The following is a 19,630-nucleotide window of genomic DNA, read 5'->3' as shown; positions in this document are numbered from 1 at the left end:
AAAAATGTAATAGGAAGGGAGAAAATGCAACGAACCAGGCCCAGGTTCCAATCCCGGACTGTTCCCTTCTAAGTTACAGATTTACAACTTGCACCTTGATAAAGGTGTTGACACTACATGGGTAGAGCTGAGAGGATTATTTTGTTGACTGACCTGCAGTTGATGATGTGTATGCTGCCATGAATCCTGTGTTGTGTGTAGATCCATCTGTGACAAATCTGACTGTCATCATGTTCTGAGTGGACGCAATGGGTTCTGGGATCTGGGGGCCACAAAAACGACCGAGGAGGGGTGATTGAATACTGCCTCCATCATATACCTACAACAATGATCAAGAAATACTCACTTCATGCAGTGAAGCTTTGTGAAAGTATTATCATACTATCAGAGGATGGAATGCAAAAATAAATTGAATACAAAATCCATTTAAATTTGATTTATCTTCATATTCTTCCACATATGCAGGTATACACATGGTTGCAAATAAGCTCAATAACTTTGTAGTCATGGGGGCTACTGAAATTATAACATTTAAGAGCACAACTCATGTTCAGAACACTTCGGTGAAGCAATCTAAAGATTTTGACAAGTAAAAATGAGCATGTCATTTCTTGACAAATACTGAAACTAAAAAAAATCATAATCTATTCTCCATTCATTTTCTCGAAAACCTTCTCAAAAGTTTACTTTGAAATTCAGTTTCAAAAATGGGTTGTTTTTTTTTCAGTCTAAACTCCTTTTGTCTATGATCGCTACCCTTGAAATAAAATCTTGTCTTAATCACCTGATGTGTATATCTGATACTAATATGGGTGAGAAAGATTAGAACTTTTGATCACCCACTGCTAAATTTACTCATTAACAAGGGTAATTATTTGCAATATATTTGCAAGATTCATCACAAGTTTAAATGCCGTCAGTTAATAATAAGTGGAGATAGCAGTTAAACATCTCTATAACAAATATCTAGGAATAGTCAAAATTTAAATGGCTTCATTATAATGTTATTAAATATCAATCACATCTTTGATATCAAAATCTTATTCTACGACATTACAACTACATACATCACAAAAATGTAGATTATTTCTTATCCTATAATGGCACAGAGCCGTGAATCGATGTGGAAACTCAATTTTACATGAGGTCTTATTTTATAAAGTCTGTGACATGGGATCTTGATTTTACAGTCTGTGACATGGGATCTTGATTTATAGTCTGTGACATGGGATCTTGATTTTACAGTCTGTGACATGAGGTCTTGATTTTACAGTCTGTGACATGAGGTCTTGATTTTACAGTCTGTGACATGAGGTCTTGATTTTACAGTCTGTGACATGAGGTCTTGATTTTACAGTCTGTGACATGGGATCTTGATTTACAGTCTGTGGCATGGGATCTTGATTTTACAGTCTGTGACATGGGATCTTGATTTATAGTATGTGACATGGGATCTTGATTTATAGTCTGTGACATGGGATCTTGATTTTACAGTCTGTGACATGAGGTCTTGATTTTACAGTCTGTGACATGAGGTCTTGATTTTACAGTCTGTGACATGAGGTCTTGATTTTACAGTCTGTGACATGGGATCTTGATTTACAGTCTGTGACATGGGATCTTGATTTTACAGTCTGTGACATGGGATCTTGATTTTACAGTCTGTGACATGAGGTCTTGATTTTACAGTCTGTGACATGAGGTCTTGATTTTACAGTCTGTGACATGGGATTTTGATTTACAGTCTGTGGCATGGGATCTTGATTTTACAGTCTGTGACATGGGATCTTGATTTATAGTCTGTGACATGGGATCTTGATTTTACAGTCTGTGACATGGGATTTTGATTTATAGTCTGTGACATGGGATCTTGATTTTACAGTCTGTGACATGGGATCTTGATTTATAGTATGTGACATGGGATCTTGATTTTACAGTCTGTGACATGGGATCTTGATTTATAGTCTGTGACATGGGATCTTGATTTTACAGTCTGTGACATGAGGTCTCGATTTTACAGTCTGTGACATGGGATCTTGATTTTACAGTCTGTGACATGGGATCTTGATTTAACAGTCTGTGACATGAGGTCTTGCTTTTACAGTCTGTGACATGGAATCTTGATTTTACAGTCTGTGACATGGGATCTTGATTTTACAGTCTGTGACATGAGGTCTTGATTTTACAGTCTGTGACATGGAATCTTGATTTTACAGCCTGATCTAAAACACCAGTCATAAGATCATGAAGAGTTAACCCTGCAACTTAATGATGATCTCCTTACTCCAAACTCTAAAGTGACTAAGCAGCTATATCTTTTGAAAGTCAAAAACTACTTTACACAGAAGAAACAATATCAATTGGTATTAAGAATACAGCCCGAGATAAATTCAGATGTAACACTGACCATGAGGTAGTCGTAGACACAGTTAATGGAGCCTTCTAAGTCAAAAGCGCTGAACGTGAGGGTGACAACTGACCCCAGGGGCTGGTTGATGGTGTACACACATTCCTTGTTGGCGGGGTAGGCGTTGGGGTAGGATGGGGAGCTGAAGCTTCCCTCTGGCTCCGAGAATGTTCCTCCACAAGCTGTAATTCATATAAACATATACAATAGCCAGTCACAAAGACTTTCCAGAAACAGATAGTATCGCTCAGTGATACAATCTATATACATGTAGAATATTTAGTCATTGGTTCTAGTTCCAAATTTACTTGAAATTCATGTATACCATGTCCATGTTCTTGTAAAGTGTACCAGTTACCTCTTGTAAAGGTGTGCAATTTACTTGTTGTACAGGTAACCATTCACTCATACGTGTGTACCATTCATCTAGGGCTGTCTGGGTTCCCAAAAAATTTCTGTTCAAGATTTTTAATCCAGGTTCGGGTATTTTGGTTCGAGTCTATATAGCTATTTTACAAATTTTATATAAATGTTAAAATTAAAACCTTTATTTGTATTTTGTTACAATAATTACTCATGGATGAGGATTCTGGTTTATCCATGGTATATCAATAGAAACAGCACTGCCATTTTTACTCATTTCCATGCATTCCATGCTTTCGGTATAAATGTTTTGTCACTGGAAATGTTGATCCTGTGGCATATTTTAAATGTGTCAGACATATTCTACATTCTGCATTGTTTTGACCACGATGCCATCATTGAACAATAAATCAGACTACAACCATACTTTAGATTTTGATAGTGATGTACCGATTGTCGCCGACTATCGATTGTCGGTCGCTATAACTGAAACGATGTGAACAATCGATTGTCATTTTCAAAATCGAAAATCGCCGACATCGGTATTTTTTTTATAATACGAATATTCTTGCCGCGACTTAACTAAAATCAAATATGGCTGACGAAGCTGAATCATCCGATAAGATTGAATATTGTTTTAACGTCCCTCTTGAGAATCTTTCACTCATACGGAGACGTCACCATTGCTGGTGAAGGGCTGTAAAATTTAGGCCTATGGCTCGGCGCTTACAGTCTTTGAGCAGGGGGGATCTTTATCGTGCCACACCTGCTGTGACACAGTCCAGGGCCTCAGATTTTGCCTCTTACAATAAGTAAGGGGTAATGAGGCTCTATTCTAACCAGGATCCTATAAGAACAATAACAGTCAAGAGATTTATCCCTATTCCGGGAAAACAAAATCAAAAGTATGGGATTATTAACTTCAAATTTCAAAATGATTTTAGACGTCTCGAGACCATAGTAAAAAATTCTCGAGAGAGACGTTTAACAAGATACAATCGATCAATCTTATGATTTTATTCTAATCAACATAATATTTAGGATAAAAAATAAAGTAAATTTAATATATTTCTGCCATAAATTTGAAATGAATAAAATTCGATTATTTTTCGATTAATCAATCGAAAAGGTGCATCCGATTAATCCGATCATCAATTAATTTTTTTCCCCCGATTGACCATCACTAGATTTTGACGCCATCTTGTTTAAAAAGATTTCTAATAATGATGCTATAATTATAAAAACCAGACCCAAACTGAAATCCTGAAAAATGGAACTGAACCCAACCCAAACAACATGATCTGCAGTTTTCCGTTATTTCGGGTACCCATTGCAGCCCTACATTCATCCATGTACAGGTGACAGTGTCATTTACCTGCTGTACAGGTGTGACAGTGTCATTTACCTGCTGTACAGGTGTACCATTTGTCTATTATGTCCTATCTTTGTTACAAAGGCTTTACCTGTTGTCCAGGTCGCCCTGAATCCCTGCCCTGTCTGAGTGGCATCAGATGAGAACCTGATGAACATGGTGTTCCCAGTGGACGTTAGAGGGGCTGGGAGGGTGTTCCCACAGAACTTGTTAAACAGTGGGGCCATCTCGTTGGAGCCGTCCCGCACCTGCCAGTCAATAATGAAGGAATCAATTCTTGGTAATGTAGAAATTTTAAGCAATAAAACTATCTTCTTCCTTCATCTGGTGACAAATCACTGTCAACAATTGATGTTTAAAGATACATTATTATTATACATTCTTACTGCAGTAAATGATCCAAAGAGTTGGATCACTTTGAGTGAACCAGCATGGGTAGCAGATCAAATCAGACATAGTCTGGAGTATGATCTGATAATCCAAATGCGCTATCAGGAGGTAATATAACTCTTCGGATATGTTACTGCAGTAATGATTAATTAATTCATTATAATATTACTTAATTCCTTAACAAATGTACAAAATTTCAAATGTTTTACCAATGAAAGTAGTTTACATGTACATAAGCAATGTTACTATAACATGCTGCCAATCAATTTCAAACACATAATGTATTAGCTAATTCGACACTTAACTCAAAGAATATAGTGACACATATTCAGAAAACCACAAATTAGCAATCCAGAAGAAAGTTAGATCACATTCTGTGAAATCAAAAGGAACAAGACAGGAAAAAACAAAATCATAAACATTTCAAAACATGTAATAGGTAGGGAAAATTTCTTTTATAGCAGTTTGCAAACATTGGGGCCTTGGTAAGTTGCAATGTTTTTGTTTACAATATCTAGCTGTGTCATACCTCCACAAAATCGTAGCCACACGTGGAATCGAACTCGATGTCTATCGTGGTGAAGGTCAGAGTGATTGTGTCTCCGGTCGGTACCGTGATTGTCCACACACATTCACTTCTGTGGTTGTACGGGGATGGGAAATTCGGAGACGTCACAACTCCTTCTGATGCAGTATACTGTCCTCCACACTGAGGTCCAGCTAAATAAATATAGAGCAAGATAGATAATCACAAGTCCAGATAAATTAGTAAGGTCCAGACAAATAATTTGATTGATTGATTGAATATTGTTTAATGTCCCACTCGAGAATTTTTCACTCATATGGAGACATCACCATTGCCAGTGAAGGGTGGCCAAATTTAGGCTTATGCTAGGCGCTAAATACGGCCTTTGAGGAGGGAGAGATCTTTATTGTGCCACACCTGCTGTGACACAAGGCCTCAGTTTTTGCAGTCTCATTCGAAGAACCGCCCCATTTAGTCACCTCTTATGACAAGCATGGAGTATTGAGGACCTATTCTAACCCGGATCAGATAATTCGGGTTCCAGATAGATAATCAGAGGTCAAGATAGATAATGGGAGTCAGGATATATAATCATAAGCCCAGATAAATTAGTAAGGTTCAGATATTCATCAAATGTAGGAATCTAAGGTTCTTACTCATTAAAGAGGCCCAAAAGACTAATGTAAAATGTTTAAAACTGTTTCTGAGTCTGACAGTAAAACTCATGCCCGATATATCACTCAAGTAATTAAGTCCTGGACGAGCGGAGTACTTTTTTTGCATCCTGCTAATCCTTTCAATTTATTATGGAATGGGTAAAACAACACAACATGATTTCAAAATTGAAAAAAATGGATTTAGGCAAAAGCATTGAAGACATGAGAGAATTTAAAAGCTGTATATTACAGTAAGCAAATTGAATTAGACAAGGTTTCACTGAACTGTTGAGATAGTTATCTAGGATTTGGCTTTATGAATATTAAGGAGTGAACTCACCAGACACAGCTGCGTAAGTAATGAGGAATCCCCGGTCTGAAAGTGAGGCATCCGAGTGAAATTTAACATGGGCGTACGGATTGGTGGTCGTTATGGGAACAGGAGACTGTGTGCTGCAATACTTCTTTAACAATGGGGCATTTTCATCCAATCCATCACGAATCTATCAAGATAGGCCATTCAATGAAGTCATTTTCAGTGTTGAAAAATGTACTATTATGCAAACAGAATCTTCTGCAATCAACATGTGTAACGTACAGGTCCAGAATTAATCCCAACAGCTGAATTAAATGGCCCCATACATATTTCAATACACCCTGCCAGATTTTCAAATGAATCCTCTCTGTTTTCCAGTCCATACCAAACCTGTTCTCTTCTGAACAATGTCTTAATCACAGCAAAGGTCAACAAAGATTAATTTGGAGATGTGCTCATCTGATGCAATCACATATAACTCATGGTCCTTAAAATTGTACAATATTGTGGCAGTCAACTGGATTTCATCACCAGTGACCTGAGATAGCAAGTTCAGGGAGTCCAGGTCTGAATCCCTGTCTGTTCAGTAAATGCATCAATCTCTCCATTTCATTTACAACATAAAACACATTGAAAGAGTAAAACAATTTTTAAAAAGTTGACTCAGCAGTAAGAGGAAGGTGCATTAACCAACTTTCTATTTGCGTGGGAGAAATATCCACAATATCTGCAAGCAACCCTTTTCACAATATTTGTCACTGCCAACCAACCATTTTCTTCTGGCATACAGGGCGTAATGCTGGTTCATTAATTTTCAAGTAAACAGAGAATTTAAAGAAATAAAAAAGATGACCATTATAACAATTTGTTTACAGTAAATACAACAGGACCAATATGAAACTTACGTTATATGGTATGAATACATTTAATATCATAATAACATTATATATGTATTGAAACTGAACCCTCATTTTACCTCAAGGTAGTCATAGCTACAGTTGTCATGGTGCTCCAGGGCCATATGTGCAAATGTGAACATAATGTTCATCCCGGGGGACACCATAATTGTCCATACACAGTCCCTGTTGTGGGGGTAGTTTCCAGGGTAACCAGGACTGGAGATGGTGCCATGGTTGCCCTGATTTAGCAGTCCACCACAAACTGAAAAAGGCGGATATAAAGTAAAAATGTTGGAACATAGTTTTATCAAATTACTGAAAGCTGGAGTTCAAAGTCATTTACTTTATTCTTGAGTACTGTACAGCAGTTTTTTTCCATGGGGTGATAAATTTGGCTTATTTTAGCGGTTAGATAGCTTTCCACCAAAATTTCACTCACCAAATATGCACCTTACTGTGACTTCGGTATTTGCAAGAGAGATAACTCTTCATTGCCTGCCAAAATTTATTCTGCTAAAATTATTAGCATACGTTTGAGCCAGCAAATCCCCAAATTTTAAACTTGCGGAAAATACCCGCTGTACAGTATTCTATATTCAAATAAAAATTATTTTTTCCCATATGACTCAGCATTTTCATCACATTTTATAAATACAGTCAAAACTGCCATAGCGATCCACTATATTAAGCGACTCACTGTCGTATGTGACCATAAAAAGTTCCCCCCCAAGACGTTACTCTATATTTTGTACCTGTATTAAACGACCACCTGTCTGATGCGACCAACGACCATGATTTTTACAACCTTTTCGTGTATTTTAACGAAATTTTACCTCTATTTAACGACTGTACATTTTTCGATTACAACGTGATTACTATATACTTTCGATTTCGGTTAAGCCGAATATTCTGGGAATTATCGCCCCTAACACTTTCATTTTCAAACACGCGACTATTCTGGGAATTATCGCCCCTAACGCTTTTGTTTTAATACGCACAGTTTGGCGATGATCTTGTTTAGTCAGCCCTTTGAATAAATTATTATACCCAAGCTGTCAACATTCAGTGTCGTGTGTGGTTAATTAATAAAACCCGAGTTGTTGGTTGTTTAACAAAATCAAGGATCAGGGAATCAAGGCCGGTGTATTTGAAGGTGTGAATTTCGACAAACTTTAAGTGCCGGGTAGGCTAGATCGGAAATGAAAATCTACCACTTGTTATACCATTATGTTCAACAAGAGTAAAACATCTGCCCGATTGCGATATAAATCAGGTACTAAATATTGTGCTTAGGACTGAAATTTTAAACGGAGTATTCACAGTTTTCCTGCATGAGATACTCTCGGTTTCCAGAATAATGACCAGAAATAGCGGCTCACTTCGACATGTCCCGAGTATTTGATACGTCCGAGTTCAAGAAAATTGCCTGCATTAGTTCTAAGCTTACAAGATTTGCTGTGCATGTACAATGGATATTGTGATTTATTTTTAAATGTTTCTCAAATTGAATAACATTTTTCCAGCATGTATTGTACAAAAGGAGACGCAACACTTCACCATTTGCTTTCTTACCACAAGCATTGCATTTTTTAGTTACACTGTACAAGTAGGCTATACATAAATACCCTTTACAACAAAGTATTTATAAGTTTTAGAAAATTTATCATTCTTAAACAGATTAAATGTAATTTTTGATGAATAAAAAATTATGATACAACCCATTGTATTCTAGATTTTTAACTACAGTGTATTTAATTTTATTTTACAACTATTAAAACCATACTTGATATTCTTAATGATAAATTCCAAATACATGTAGTCATTTTCTCCATTGTACAAATTATTTGCGAAATTTTATCCATTAACTGCGGAAAATAGGCAACCAGGCAGTGTATTAAGAGACCACTTGTCATATGTGACCTTTTTTCCATTCTCCGTTGGACGGTCTCTTAATACAGGTTTGACTGTACATTTCAATGACTTAAGAAGAAAATAATGATATCTGAATCTACAATTTTTGTATCTATCGATCAAAATCTCACTTGGATCAGCTGAGATCCAGTTCAAAGAGAATCCATCAGACGCAACAGATTGGTCACTGAAAAACCAAAGGTACATCCTATGCTGGGTACTGTTAACCCGCCCAGGGGGCGTGTCACCACAATATGTCCCAATCTTGTGGGCGGTGGCACTTGGACCGTCGTGAATCTGTAGGTAGTCATAGTCACAGTTGGGGTGATTCTCAATGCTGAATGAGGAGAATGTGACACTGATAATTTTCCCCGGGGTGGAGACAATCCGCCAGGAACAGCTGACACCGTGAGGGTAGGAAACACCCGTCTGCTCAGGATAACTTAGTGAACCAGACTCACTCGTCAACACACCACCACAAGCTGTACAGGAAATGTAAGAGGCATGCAGTCATATGATGCATGATAAAGAAAAGAGAAAGTGAATATAAAGACATTAGAGCAGAGCATTAGTTCCTGTTATATGTTAATTATACATCATGACCACTATTACTGTTCCTCATATCATGTCACCATTACATGTACAGTAAATCAAAATCCCTACATTACACAAAATCTTAGTTTATGAACTTATCAGAGCATTTAAAGTTTGGTACCAAAGTGCATGTACTGAGTTAACACAATATTTTGGAATTCCACCACAAATTTCACTGTATACAGTTCAAATCATGTGATAATAGCATATACCTGCCTGCCATCATTTGTTAAACATTTTGGCAATCAAGCAGCCTGATTTCAGTATTTCTTAAGCCTTACACTGAGTCTCTTCTTCACAGTTGTTCCCTGTGTGTGAGCTGGTACAGGTACACACGTAGCCATTGACACGATCGGTACAAGTACCCCCATTTTGACATGGATTGCTGGCACATTCATTAGTGTTTGTCTGGCACTGGTTTCCCTCGTAGCCGGGCTGGCACACACAGTTAAAGCTGCTTCCCGAGTTCTACAGAGATCGAGAATTACGAAACTATGTACAACTTCTATCTAACGCGTACATCAGCAAGTAATATAATATTTCATGATACTAAGACAAAACTAACAAATATTATCTTTTCATTCTTTATGTACAAAATACGAAAAGTAGTTTTGGTAGTGGCATATGGTCCATGATTTTCACTCAAAAAACTGTCTGAAATGTTGACATTTGTACTATTTTTCAATGAACGTATAAAAAATCACCAAATTTGCGGCTTCTTATTAAGTTGGATTGGGAATCATTCAGGAAAGAAATTAAATCTGGCAATCAGAGTATCAAGAATGTTTAAATTTTAGGGACAGAGAAATGGCTATTTTCACATTTAGTTGTTTCACAGGTGTATGTATCCCTCTGTAAGTTTTAAGATAAAGCTAAACAGATTATGTCCACATCTATAGCAGTTATCACCCATCAACAGAACTCAACATTGACAGACATTTACTGGTGAAACTTAAAGATATACGTTCTCTACAATTTGACTTTTGCAATGCCTCAAATATCTGATTTTAAAACAAGAGGCCCATGGGCCACATCGCTCACCTGAGTCACCTTGGTCCATATCAGAAGACTTTCCATATATATTTGCATGTAAAACCGTAGTCCCTATTATGGCCCCAACCTACCCCTGGAGGCCATGGTTTTTGCAAACTTGAATCTACATTATGTCAGAAAGCTTCCATGTAAATGTGAACTTCTTTGGCCCAATGGTTCTTGAGAAGAAGAATTTTAAAGATTTTTCCTAGTATATATTTGTATGTAAAACTTTGATCCCCCCTTGTGGCCCTATCCTACCCCCTGGGGCCATGATTTGCACAAACTTGAATCTGCACTATGTCAGAAAGCTTTCATGTAAATATCAGCTTTTCTGGCTCAGTGGTTCTTGAGAAGATTTTCCCTATATATTTGTATGTAAAACTTTGATCCCCTATTGTGGCTCCATCCTACTCCAGGGGGCCATGATTTGAACAAACTTAACTCTACACTATGTTAGGAAGCTTTCATGTAAATATCAGCTTTTCTGGTTTAGTGGTTCTTGAGAAGAAGATTTTTAAAGATTTGCCTATATATTTGTATGTAAAACTTTGATCCCCTATTATGGCCCCATCCGACCCCCGGGGGCCAGGATTTTTACAAACTTGAATCTGCATTATGTCAGAAAGCTTTCATGTAAATATCAGCTTTTCTGGCTTAGTGGTTCTTGAGAAGATTTTTAAAGATTTTCCCTATATATTTGTATGTAAAACTTTGATCCCCTATTGTGGCCCCATCCGACCCCCGGGGGCCATGATTTTAACAAACTTGACTTTGCATTATATCAGGAAGCTTTCATATAAATCTTAACTTTTCTGGCCCAGTGGTTGATTTTTAAAGATTTTTCCTATATATTTGTATGTAAAACTTTGATCCCCTATTGTGGCCCCATCCGACCCCCGGGGACCAGGATTTTAACAAACCTGAATCTGCTCTATATCAGAAAGCTTTCAAATAAATCTCAGCTTTTCTGGCCCAGTGGTTCTTGAGAAGGAGAATTTTTAATGACCCTACTCTATTTTTACCTTTTCTTGATTATCTCCCCTTGGAAGGTGGCCTGGCCCTTTATTTTAACAATTTAGAATTCCCTTTACCTAAGGATGCTTTGTGCCAACCTTGGTTGAAATTGGCCCAGTGGTTTTTGAGAAGAAGTCAAAAATGTTAAAAGTTTACAGACGGACGGACGCCGGAATACGGGTGATCAGAAAAGCTCACTTGAGCTTTTAGCTCAGGTGAGCTAAAAATTACAAGATGCATTTATGTAACATTACTAGACAATGTTTATCATATTAAAAGCAAAAGACATCTCTCTCCTGATTAACCAGCATTAAGAGATAAAACATCAAGTTCATAATTATCATAATTACAGTAATATAGATGCATCAAAGCAATTGTGGCAAATTTGACCTCGAGAAATGACCCCAATCTTCATCAGTCACAAAACCTTTACCTTAACCTTTCAGCTCATCAAGTCTGAACTTCAAATTTCAATTTAAAATACCTTATTAGTTATGACTAAGGTTAAAGGTTTAAACAGACAGATAGACAAAAAGATGGACAACCAAGACAGACAACAGACAGATCAATGGCAGATGAATAGGCAGACAAACCAAATAAATGCTCTCTGATCTTCCATCTGGGCATATTAATAGGTAGGTGAAAATAAAATCACAGGTGGCTCTTAAAAAAAGTCCACAGTAAAATTTTAATAGATCAAGAAATAAAATTTTCTAGTCCAGAAATTGGCACTTTGATCTACCACTTTTGACTTTCATACTAACCCAGTGAAATGTGTGAGGGTGGTAAAATTTATAATTTTGTTTTCCCAGGTAATGTATCTAATTTCAAACTTTACTTCATCACAATATGAATGAAGAAATTAATCATTTTTATTTCTATTCATTTACATCTTTTGCAGTAAAAAAAAAAATCATTGCCACTTTCTATAATAGTAATACACCTTTAAAAATTAATAAGGTTAATTGATAATTATGGCAAATGATTTCACACCAGACCAATTGATCCCTTTTTTTGGATATCTGGTGAAGTGTCAACACTAATTACAAAGTCCTCATGCCAGATTTCCTAAACTGTTTACATTGATCTTCTCCAGGGTAGGCGCCAGGGTAGCACTTCAAGATATTATTGAGAGTAAATCTTAATGTGTTATGTGTAAAGGGACAAAAATTTTACTTCGTGAGATCTTGAATTTCGAAAGATTGAGCATTCAAGAGAATGAAAGTGAATTTGCTAATTCATAATAAGGAAAAATATTGAGATTGTGATAGTACTTAGAGATTTTGAACTATGAGAGATCGAAGTTCAAGCAATCTCAAGTCACCCGTACATTGTTTTGCTGACAAGGTCCTGTACATGTTTTGGAGTTTACCTGACACAAAGCCCCATTTCTACAGGGGTTACTGGCACATGCCCCATCTGTTGTACCCTGACTAACACATCCAGTGGATCCCTGACCGTTACCCACATATCCCGGCGGACAGGTACAAATCACACCCTGCACACCTGCAGTGTAAAGAAGAAAGTGGAATCTCTGAATTATCTTTATTATCCACTTTTACAATATCTTTGAGGAAATAATAGTCTACTTTAATATTCCTTTATAAATACTGTTTCATCATAAAATCTTATTGATGAACAAAAATTGTCGTTGTTTCCATGGTTGTGTCAGAGTCCAAGCGATCGACAATTTTCTCTTATAAAGGAAGAAAACGGTATGAGTAAAACAGCATTTCTTAACAAATCCACAGAATTTTGTTGCTCATGAAAATTTATGAAACCATATAAAATGTTTAATTAAATCATTAAATCACTTGTTTTGGATCACAGTCAGCATCTTTTGTATGGAAATAAATCCTTTTCATTCAAAGCTTCAGATGAGATTTAATTCTTGTTATCTGCCATTTTATTAATAATTTCTTATATTATTTACATATTATTGAATTCCAGTCATGTCTAAGTTACAACTAAGGTTGAAGAAATACCTGGTGATTCCTGGCACGTGGCCAATGAATGACATCCTCCATTGTTAATGTTACACAGCCCAACCCACGTACATGTCACACCGTTACCCTGGTAACCTAAAGATCAAAGAGGAATGTTAAAAAATAAGCAGGAAATATCTCATTTCAATAAAAAAAAGTCAAATATATATCAAAGTGTGAATAATTCACAAGCATACAGATCAGCAAAGACGGGAGTTTGATTTTGTTGCCAAGGAGATGGCTGCTATGTAATTTTCAGTTCTGTTAAAGCTGCTTGTTGATTATATTAGTGCTGTTGGTCTTTGCCTTTTCTGCACTGATCTGCATGCTATTGACCGGCAATGTTTTGTCAATTCTAATGTCAAGTGAGACAATGCTGTAGTAGCGGGCCCTTCACTTTACTGGAAGAAGACTGACCACTTCCTCTTCATTGCCTTCTAGACAGTCATCAGCAGAAGTTTGTCGTCAGCAGAGGTTTGTCGTCAGCAGAGGTTTGTCATCAGCAGAGGTTTGTCGTCATCAGAGGTTTGTCGTCAGCACTGACTCTTCGTGTTCTTCCTGTACATCTCGGTATTAAAATACTGAAAAGTGCTAGGGTCCTTGTAAATCCTCAACTCTCACTGCTGATCTTCAGAGACACACGCCCCTTGAGATGACATGCTACTGTAAGAGTGCGTTCGAGGCCGCCATTCTTCGCACGAGTACAGATTCCCGCAGATCTTGAATGCCGAGTTTGCATCAAGAGAACAGGTCTACGGTGCAAGAACTCACACCATCTCTGTAGGTAGTGTGATTGAAGAACAAGAACATGTTCATACGCACACGTTCTCGTCATTCACGACTCTAAGAACGGAGCATGAGAACAACAGTATTGATCATGATGATGATAGTAAGTCATCCACACTTTATTCATGAACAGTAATGCATGTACTTCCTACTGTTAATATCATCAGGAACATATACTGGTGCACTTCCTGTTGTTGATATTACCAGAAAAGATGCACTGATGCACTTACCAGGTGGGCAGGGTCCGCAGGTCCGTGACCCCCTCGTGTTGGTACAGTCCACCCGCGGGTTCAAAGAACAGCCTCCATTATTGACTTCACATTCATTGATGTCCACACAGGAAAACCCATTTCCAGAGAAACCTGATTATAATTTAATTAGACATTAGTGATCCACCAGTTACAGTGGGCACAATATAAAGCAAGAGGCCTATGGGTCATATTACTCACACGAGTCATAGCATTTTCCACATGTAAAACTTGAAATTCATTTTGTGCATGTGGCCCCATCCCTGCCCAGGGGTTACGGTATCAACAAACTTAATTCTACATTACATAAGGATCCTGGCATATTAATTCTAAATTTGAAATCGTACCTTTATGGTTTTTGAGAAAATTGTTCTTATGCATATTCCTATGTTACAAAGTCTGAGTCCCTTTTGTGGTCCCATATACTATATCACGGTGTAAAATAAATTAAACCTACACTACATGTTATTATGCTTGCATATCAATTCAACACACTGTGTCCTTGCAATTCCAAGATTTTTAAAAGAATTTTCTGATATATTCCTACTATGGTAAACTTTCAACCCTTATTGTGGTCCTATTCTGTCCCCTGGGGCCTTATTGTCAAAACAGTTGAATCTGTTCAACATGAGGATGCTTGCATATGAACTGGACAGTTTGAAACTGAACCCTTGTGGTTCTGTGAGAAGAGGTTGAAGAACACAACATGAGGATGCTTGTTTGAGATATTGTACACTCATGGTATATAATATTTTGAAAGAATTTTTTTCTGTATAGAAATATATTGTAATGGCCCCTGGGGTCATGATGTTTTCAACATTGAGTCTACACTTAATGGGGATGCTTGCACACTAATTAAATTAATAGTTCCCTAAATATTTCATTGTAAAATTCTGAACCCTTCTTGTGATCTTGCCCTGGCCACATGGTTTGAACAAACTTGAAGTGCAGCATAATAAACTTTCATGAAGTTTTGGATTTTCTGGTTCAGTGGTTCTTGAGAGAATGGTTTGAACACCCTATCCTATTTTCACCTTTTCTTAATCATCTCCCTTTGGAAAGGGGCTATCCAAAGGGGCTAGACCCTTCATTTAAAAGAACCTGAATCTTTTACCCAAAGAAGCTTTGTAGAATAAGCTTGGTTGAAACAGTCAACTGGATGTAATTGATGTCTTGTAACAGAGCTGAATGCACTTAATAGTATCATAATACTGTTATGTCTTGTAACAGAGCTCAATGCACTTAATAGTATCATAATACTGTTATGTCTTGTAACAGAGCTCAATGCACTTAATAGTATTATAATACTGTTATGTTTTGTAACAGCTTGATTTAAAAGATATGTCTTGTAACAAAGTTGACTGGACATAAAAAGCTATCTGGCATTAAATTTTAGTCACAACAGTTACTATGAATGGTGTGCTTTACATAAATTGGAAGTTGAAAAGTATGTCATTGAGCTTAAAAATATCTTATTTGCATGATCTTGTTGAATAGACAGTCTTTGAACTAATCCTGAATTTAATCTCTCCATAAGAATAATCTTACCAGCTGGACATTGTCCGCAGGTAAACGAGCCCGGAAAATTAATGCATGGCACACTGGGATCCACAGAACACCGCGAACCTGGCTCTGAACACTCGTCACGGTCCACTACACACATCGGGCCAGAGCTGCCCGTTGTCCAACCATCCTCACATATGCACGTATATTTGGGCTAAATACAAAATAAAAAATTCAAAGAATAACTTCACAATCATTATACATCATCTTTTGCAAGGAATCTTTTATAAATTATGATTTCAAGTTCAGTTAAACGCCTCAAGTAGAACAACTTGTGAAAGATAAAGCTTTATCTGCCTGGTATTCAATACCATTATCTCTAACTAATGGATTAATCCTTTAGTTCGATCGGAAGAGCTAGAGGTCCTGGGTTCAATCCTCAGCAGAGGCAAAAATTGTCTCTGCAATACCTGTCCACCTCAATATATATCTCAAAGCATTTTTGTTATGCAATCCTTTGTCTTTTTAGGCTTTTAAATAGAAGAAAGTCCGCTTCTAGTGAAAAAGCTACCTGTAGGTGTCCAATAAGTTGACAATTGTTGTCCATTATTTTTAACAAAGGATAGATACTGGCCATTCTTAAAAATAATGGACAGTAATTGTCAACTTATTGGACAGTGACAGGTAAACCCAATAACTTATTAGATGTCTACAGGTAGGCTGACAATAAGAGAGAGACAATACATTTGTCATAGAGATACAAATTCAATTTCAAATTCCCTACAAGTAAGAATCAACATAGATATTGAAAAATACACAGGTCTTGTTACACATGAGGAAATTTACCTGCCCAGGTTGTACTCGGTCAGAATTAATGCATGTTCCATGTCCGCAGAGTTCTTCATGTGATGCCTGACTGCAGTCGTCATGGCGCTCAGAGCATCGGATTCCATACCAGTTAGCCATACACTGACACCTACAAAATAACCACATAAAAAAATTCATACAAAATAATAACAAACAAGAGGTGTTTGTAAAACACATATGCCCCTCATGGTGCAAAATTGAAAAGGGTTAAACACACACATAATTTAATTGATAGGAGTATCATCAATTCAAAATATTGAGCAGACAATATCTTCCTATGTTAAGAGTGGATTGACCATGTGACCTAAAATTCGATAGGGGTCATCTATTCCTTATGCTGTACCAGTGTACCAAGTTTGGTGTCAATCAAGCAAATAATTCTTAAAATATAAGAGAAAATATATTACTATGTCCTATCCAAGAAATGACCTTTGACCATGTGGCCTCAAAATAAATATGGGTCATCTTCTCCTGAAGATGTACCAGTGTACTAAGTTTGTTGTCTGTCAAGCAAAGGGTTCTCAAGATATTGAGCGGACAGTATATTCCTATGTCCAGTTTGACCCTTGACCTTTGACCATGTGAGCTCAAAATCAATAGGGGTCATTTTCTTCTAAAGATATAGCAATGTACCACGTTTGATGTCTGTCAAGCAAAGGATTCTCAAGATATTGAGCGGACAGTATATTCCTATTTCCAGAGTAGATTGACCCTTGACCTTTGACCTTAAAACAAAAGGGGTCCTCATCTACTCATAACAAACCCACATATGAAATATCGTTATGATCAAATGAATGGTTCTCAAGATATTGAGCGGACAACATGTGGTCTACCGACAGGCTGACAGACCGACCGACAGGTGCAAAGCAATATGCCCCTCTTCTTTGATGCCCCCCATCAAAAACCCACATATGAAACCACGAAAAACGATAGCTAACAATTACAGAAAATACTGCTATAAAAATAATCATCGAATTTAACATTAGCCATGCACCACTACCTCCAAGAGAACAGAGATTTGACCATTAGCTACCTATTACCAGCGTATTGTACAGAAAACCTAACAATGACACTTTGTGTACATGTATATGTTCTCTACCATTGTTTAATTTTACTTTATAAAGTAACAAACCACATCTTGAGGTCAAGATGGCGTTCGAAAGAGAGTGAGCGTGTAGATCGACGGGACCCTGAACTTGGCTGGAGTGGGCTATATTAGTGATTTTCTACGGATAACGTTATGTTGTAATGAAGAGGGGTCAGTTTCAGTGGATTTCTTCAAAGTTTTGGACGCAAAAAGTGAGGATAAGTGGAAAATTTAAGACTTTTTCTTTTTTCACCTGTGCATTGTTTACCACGGCTCGCTGAGCACTATCTTTTCATTACCTAAAAATGTCTACCCCTGTGACACGAAGCGGTGCCGACCGTAAGAAGGAGAAAATGACTCCAGAAAAAACAAAGGAAACAAAAGAAACCTCGGAGGTAAGCAAATCGCTTGCACAGATTCAGAGAGATTTAACTGAAATGAAAACTGAACTGAAAAAGACAATCAAGGACGATATGCTGGAGTCAGCAATTATGACGATAGTGCAGAAAATTGTTAGTGAAAACAATAAAGTCAGAGAAAGGGAATTGATAAAAGAAATGGACAAAAGATGTGCTGATATTACAGATAATTATAATAAAAAGTTGGAGAAAATGACTGCAAATATGGACAATCTTGAAAAGAACGTGCAGAATCTTACGGAAAAACTTGTCGAGTGTAAAAGAGAACTAAGAGTAACAAAGCAAAGTTTGGAGGAGACTGAACACACCTCTAGAGAGGCCCTCAGGCTAGGGAATTCGAATGAACAATTCTCCAGGAAAAATAACTTTAAAATCATGGGATTACCCGAGAAACCTAGCGAAAATACGTGGGGGGTTGTGAAAGAATTCATGAAAAACGTAAAAGTTCAACTTGACGACAGAGAACTAATAGCGGTGCATAGGATACCTGGAAAAGGAGAGATAAGGCCAATCATTGTTAAGGTCCTGAATTCCAATGTCAAGGCACGAGTAATGAGAAAACGGTCGGATGTGAAGAATCTCGGAAAGGGCAAAAAACTTGTCGACGACGTCACTAAAGCGAACACAGGACTTATTTCAGAGCTGACAAAATTTGAGGAAATTGACTCAGCGTGGTATTTCAACGGTGCCGTGTATGCCAAATTAAAGTCAAATAATCGTAAGGTAAAATTCGATATCACCGACGATCTGCCGACTAAAATAAAGAAAAACTCGAAATAAGACTTTTCCGGGAACTTGGTATTTTCTCGGACTGAACCTTACATTTAACTCGCCCAATAGACTTCCGGTAACGAGTATCAGGTGTTTCCCTGCAGATTGCAGTGTTATTCTTGACCTGTTTATTTCTGTTTTATTTTACTTTTTCACTTTTTTTCTTCTCATGTTTTCTGTTGTTATATTAGGCCATTACTGTGTGAATGCATGTATGTATGTGTTTCTACGATTATTGTTATGGTTGATACTGTAAAGGTGGTTACTATAAACTGTCAGGGGCTTTCTACTCCATCCAAAAGGCAAGATGTTTTAAATTTTTATAAAACAAAAGGATTTTCTATTGTATGCTTACAAGACACTCATTTCACACGTGATATAGAGGCTTGCATAGAAGCACAATGGGGATACAAATGTGTTTTTAATTCTTTTTCTTCCAACTCCAGAGGTGTTGCAATACTTTTTAACAATAATTTTGAAC

At 37.1% G+C, this 19,630-nt stretch overlaps 1 protein-coding gene across 3 annotated transcripts in view; it reads right to left on the bottom strand.

Moving 5' to 3' along the window:
• LOC125648020 (cubilin-like) overlaps nt 1-19,630 on the bottom strand; it is a 123,383-nt gene that overhangs the window by 84,317 nt on the left and 19,436 nt on the right. For all 3 annotated transcript variants that reach the window (XR_007360180.2, XM_056142106.1, XM_048874909.2), the window contains exons 10-22: nt 16,852-16,981; nt 16,051-16,219; nt 14,485-14,616; nt 13,469-13,564; nt 12,856-12,989; nt 9,716-9,902; nt 8,972-9,322; nt 7,007-7,191; nt 6,055-6,217; nt 5,062-5,252; nt 4,234-4,390; nt 2,408-2,589; nt 154-319 (exon numbers count right to left, since the gene is read on the bottom strand). Coding sequence is in view for 2 of the 3 variants with exons in the window: in XM_056142106.1 (XP_055998081.1) it covers nt 154-319; nt 2,408-2,589; nt 4,234-4,390; nt 5,062-5,252; nt 6,055-6,217; nt 7,007-7,191; nt 8,972-9,322; nt 9,716-9,902; nt 12,856-12,989; nt 13,469-13,564; nt 14,485-14,616; nt 16,051-16,219; nt 16,852-16,981 (2,243 nt within the window). In the remaining variant the exon portion in view is untranslated. The remainder of the gene's footprint in view (nt 1-153; nt 320-2,407; nt 2,590-4,233; nt 4,391-5,061; nt 5,253-6,054; nt 6,218-7,006; nt 7,192-8,971; nt 9,323-9,715; nt 9,903-12,855; nt 12,990-13,468; nt 13,565-14,484; nt 14,617-16,050; nt 16,220-16,851; nt 16,982-19,630) is intronic.

This window comes from Ostrea edulis, chromosome 6 (genome assembly GCF_947568905.1).
Source record: "Ostrea edulis chromosome 6, xbOstEdul1.1, whole genome shotgun sequence".
Taxonomy (NCBI): Eukaryota; Metazoa; Mollusca; class Bivalvia; order Ostreida; family Ostreidae; genus Ostrea; species Ostrea edulis.
Note: the sequence above shows the minus strand (reverse complement) of the source record. Positions and strands in the feature narration are given on the sequence as shown.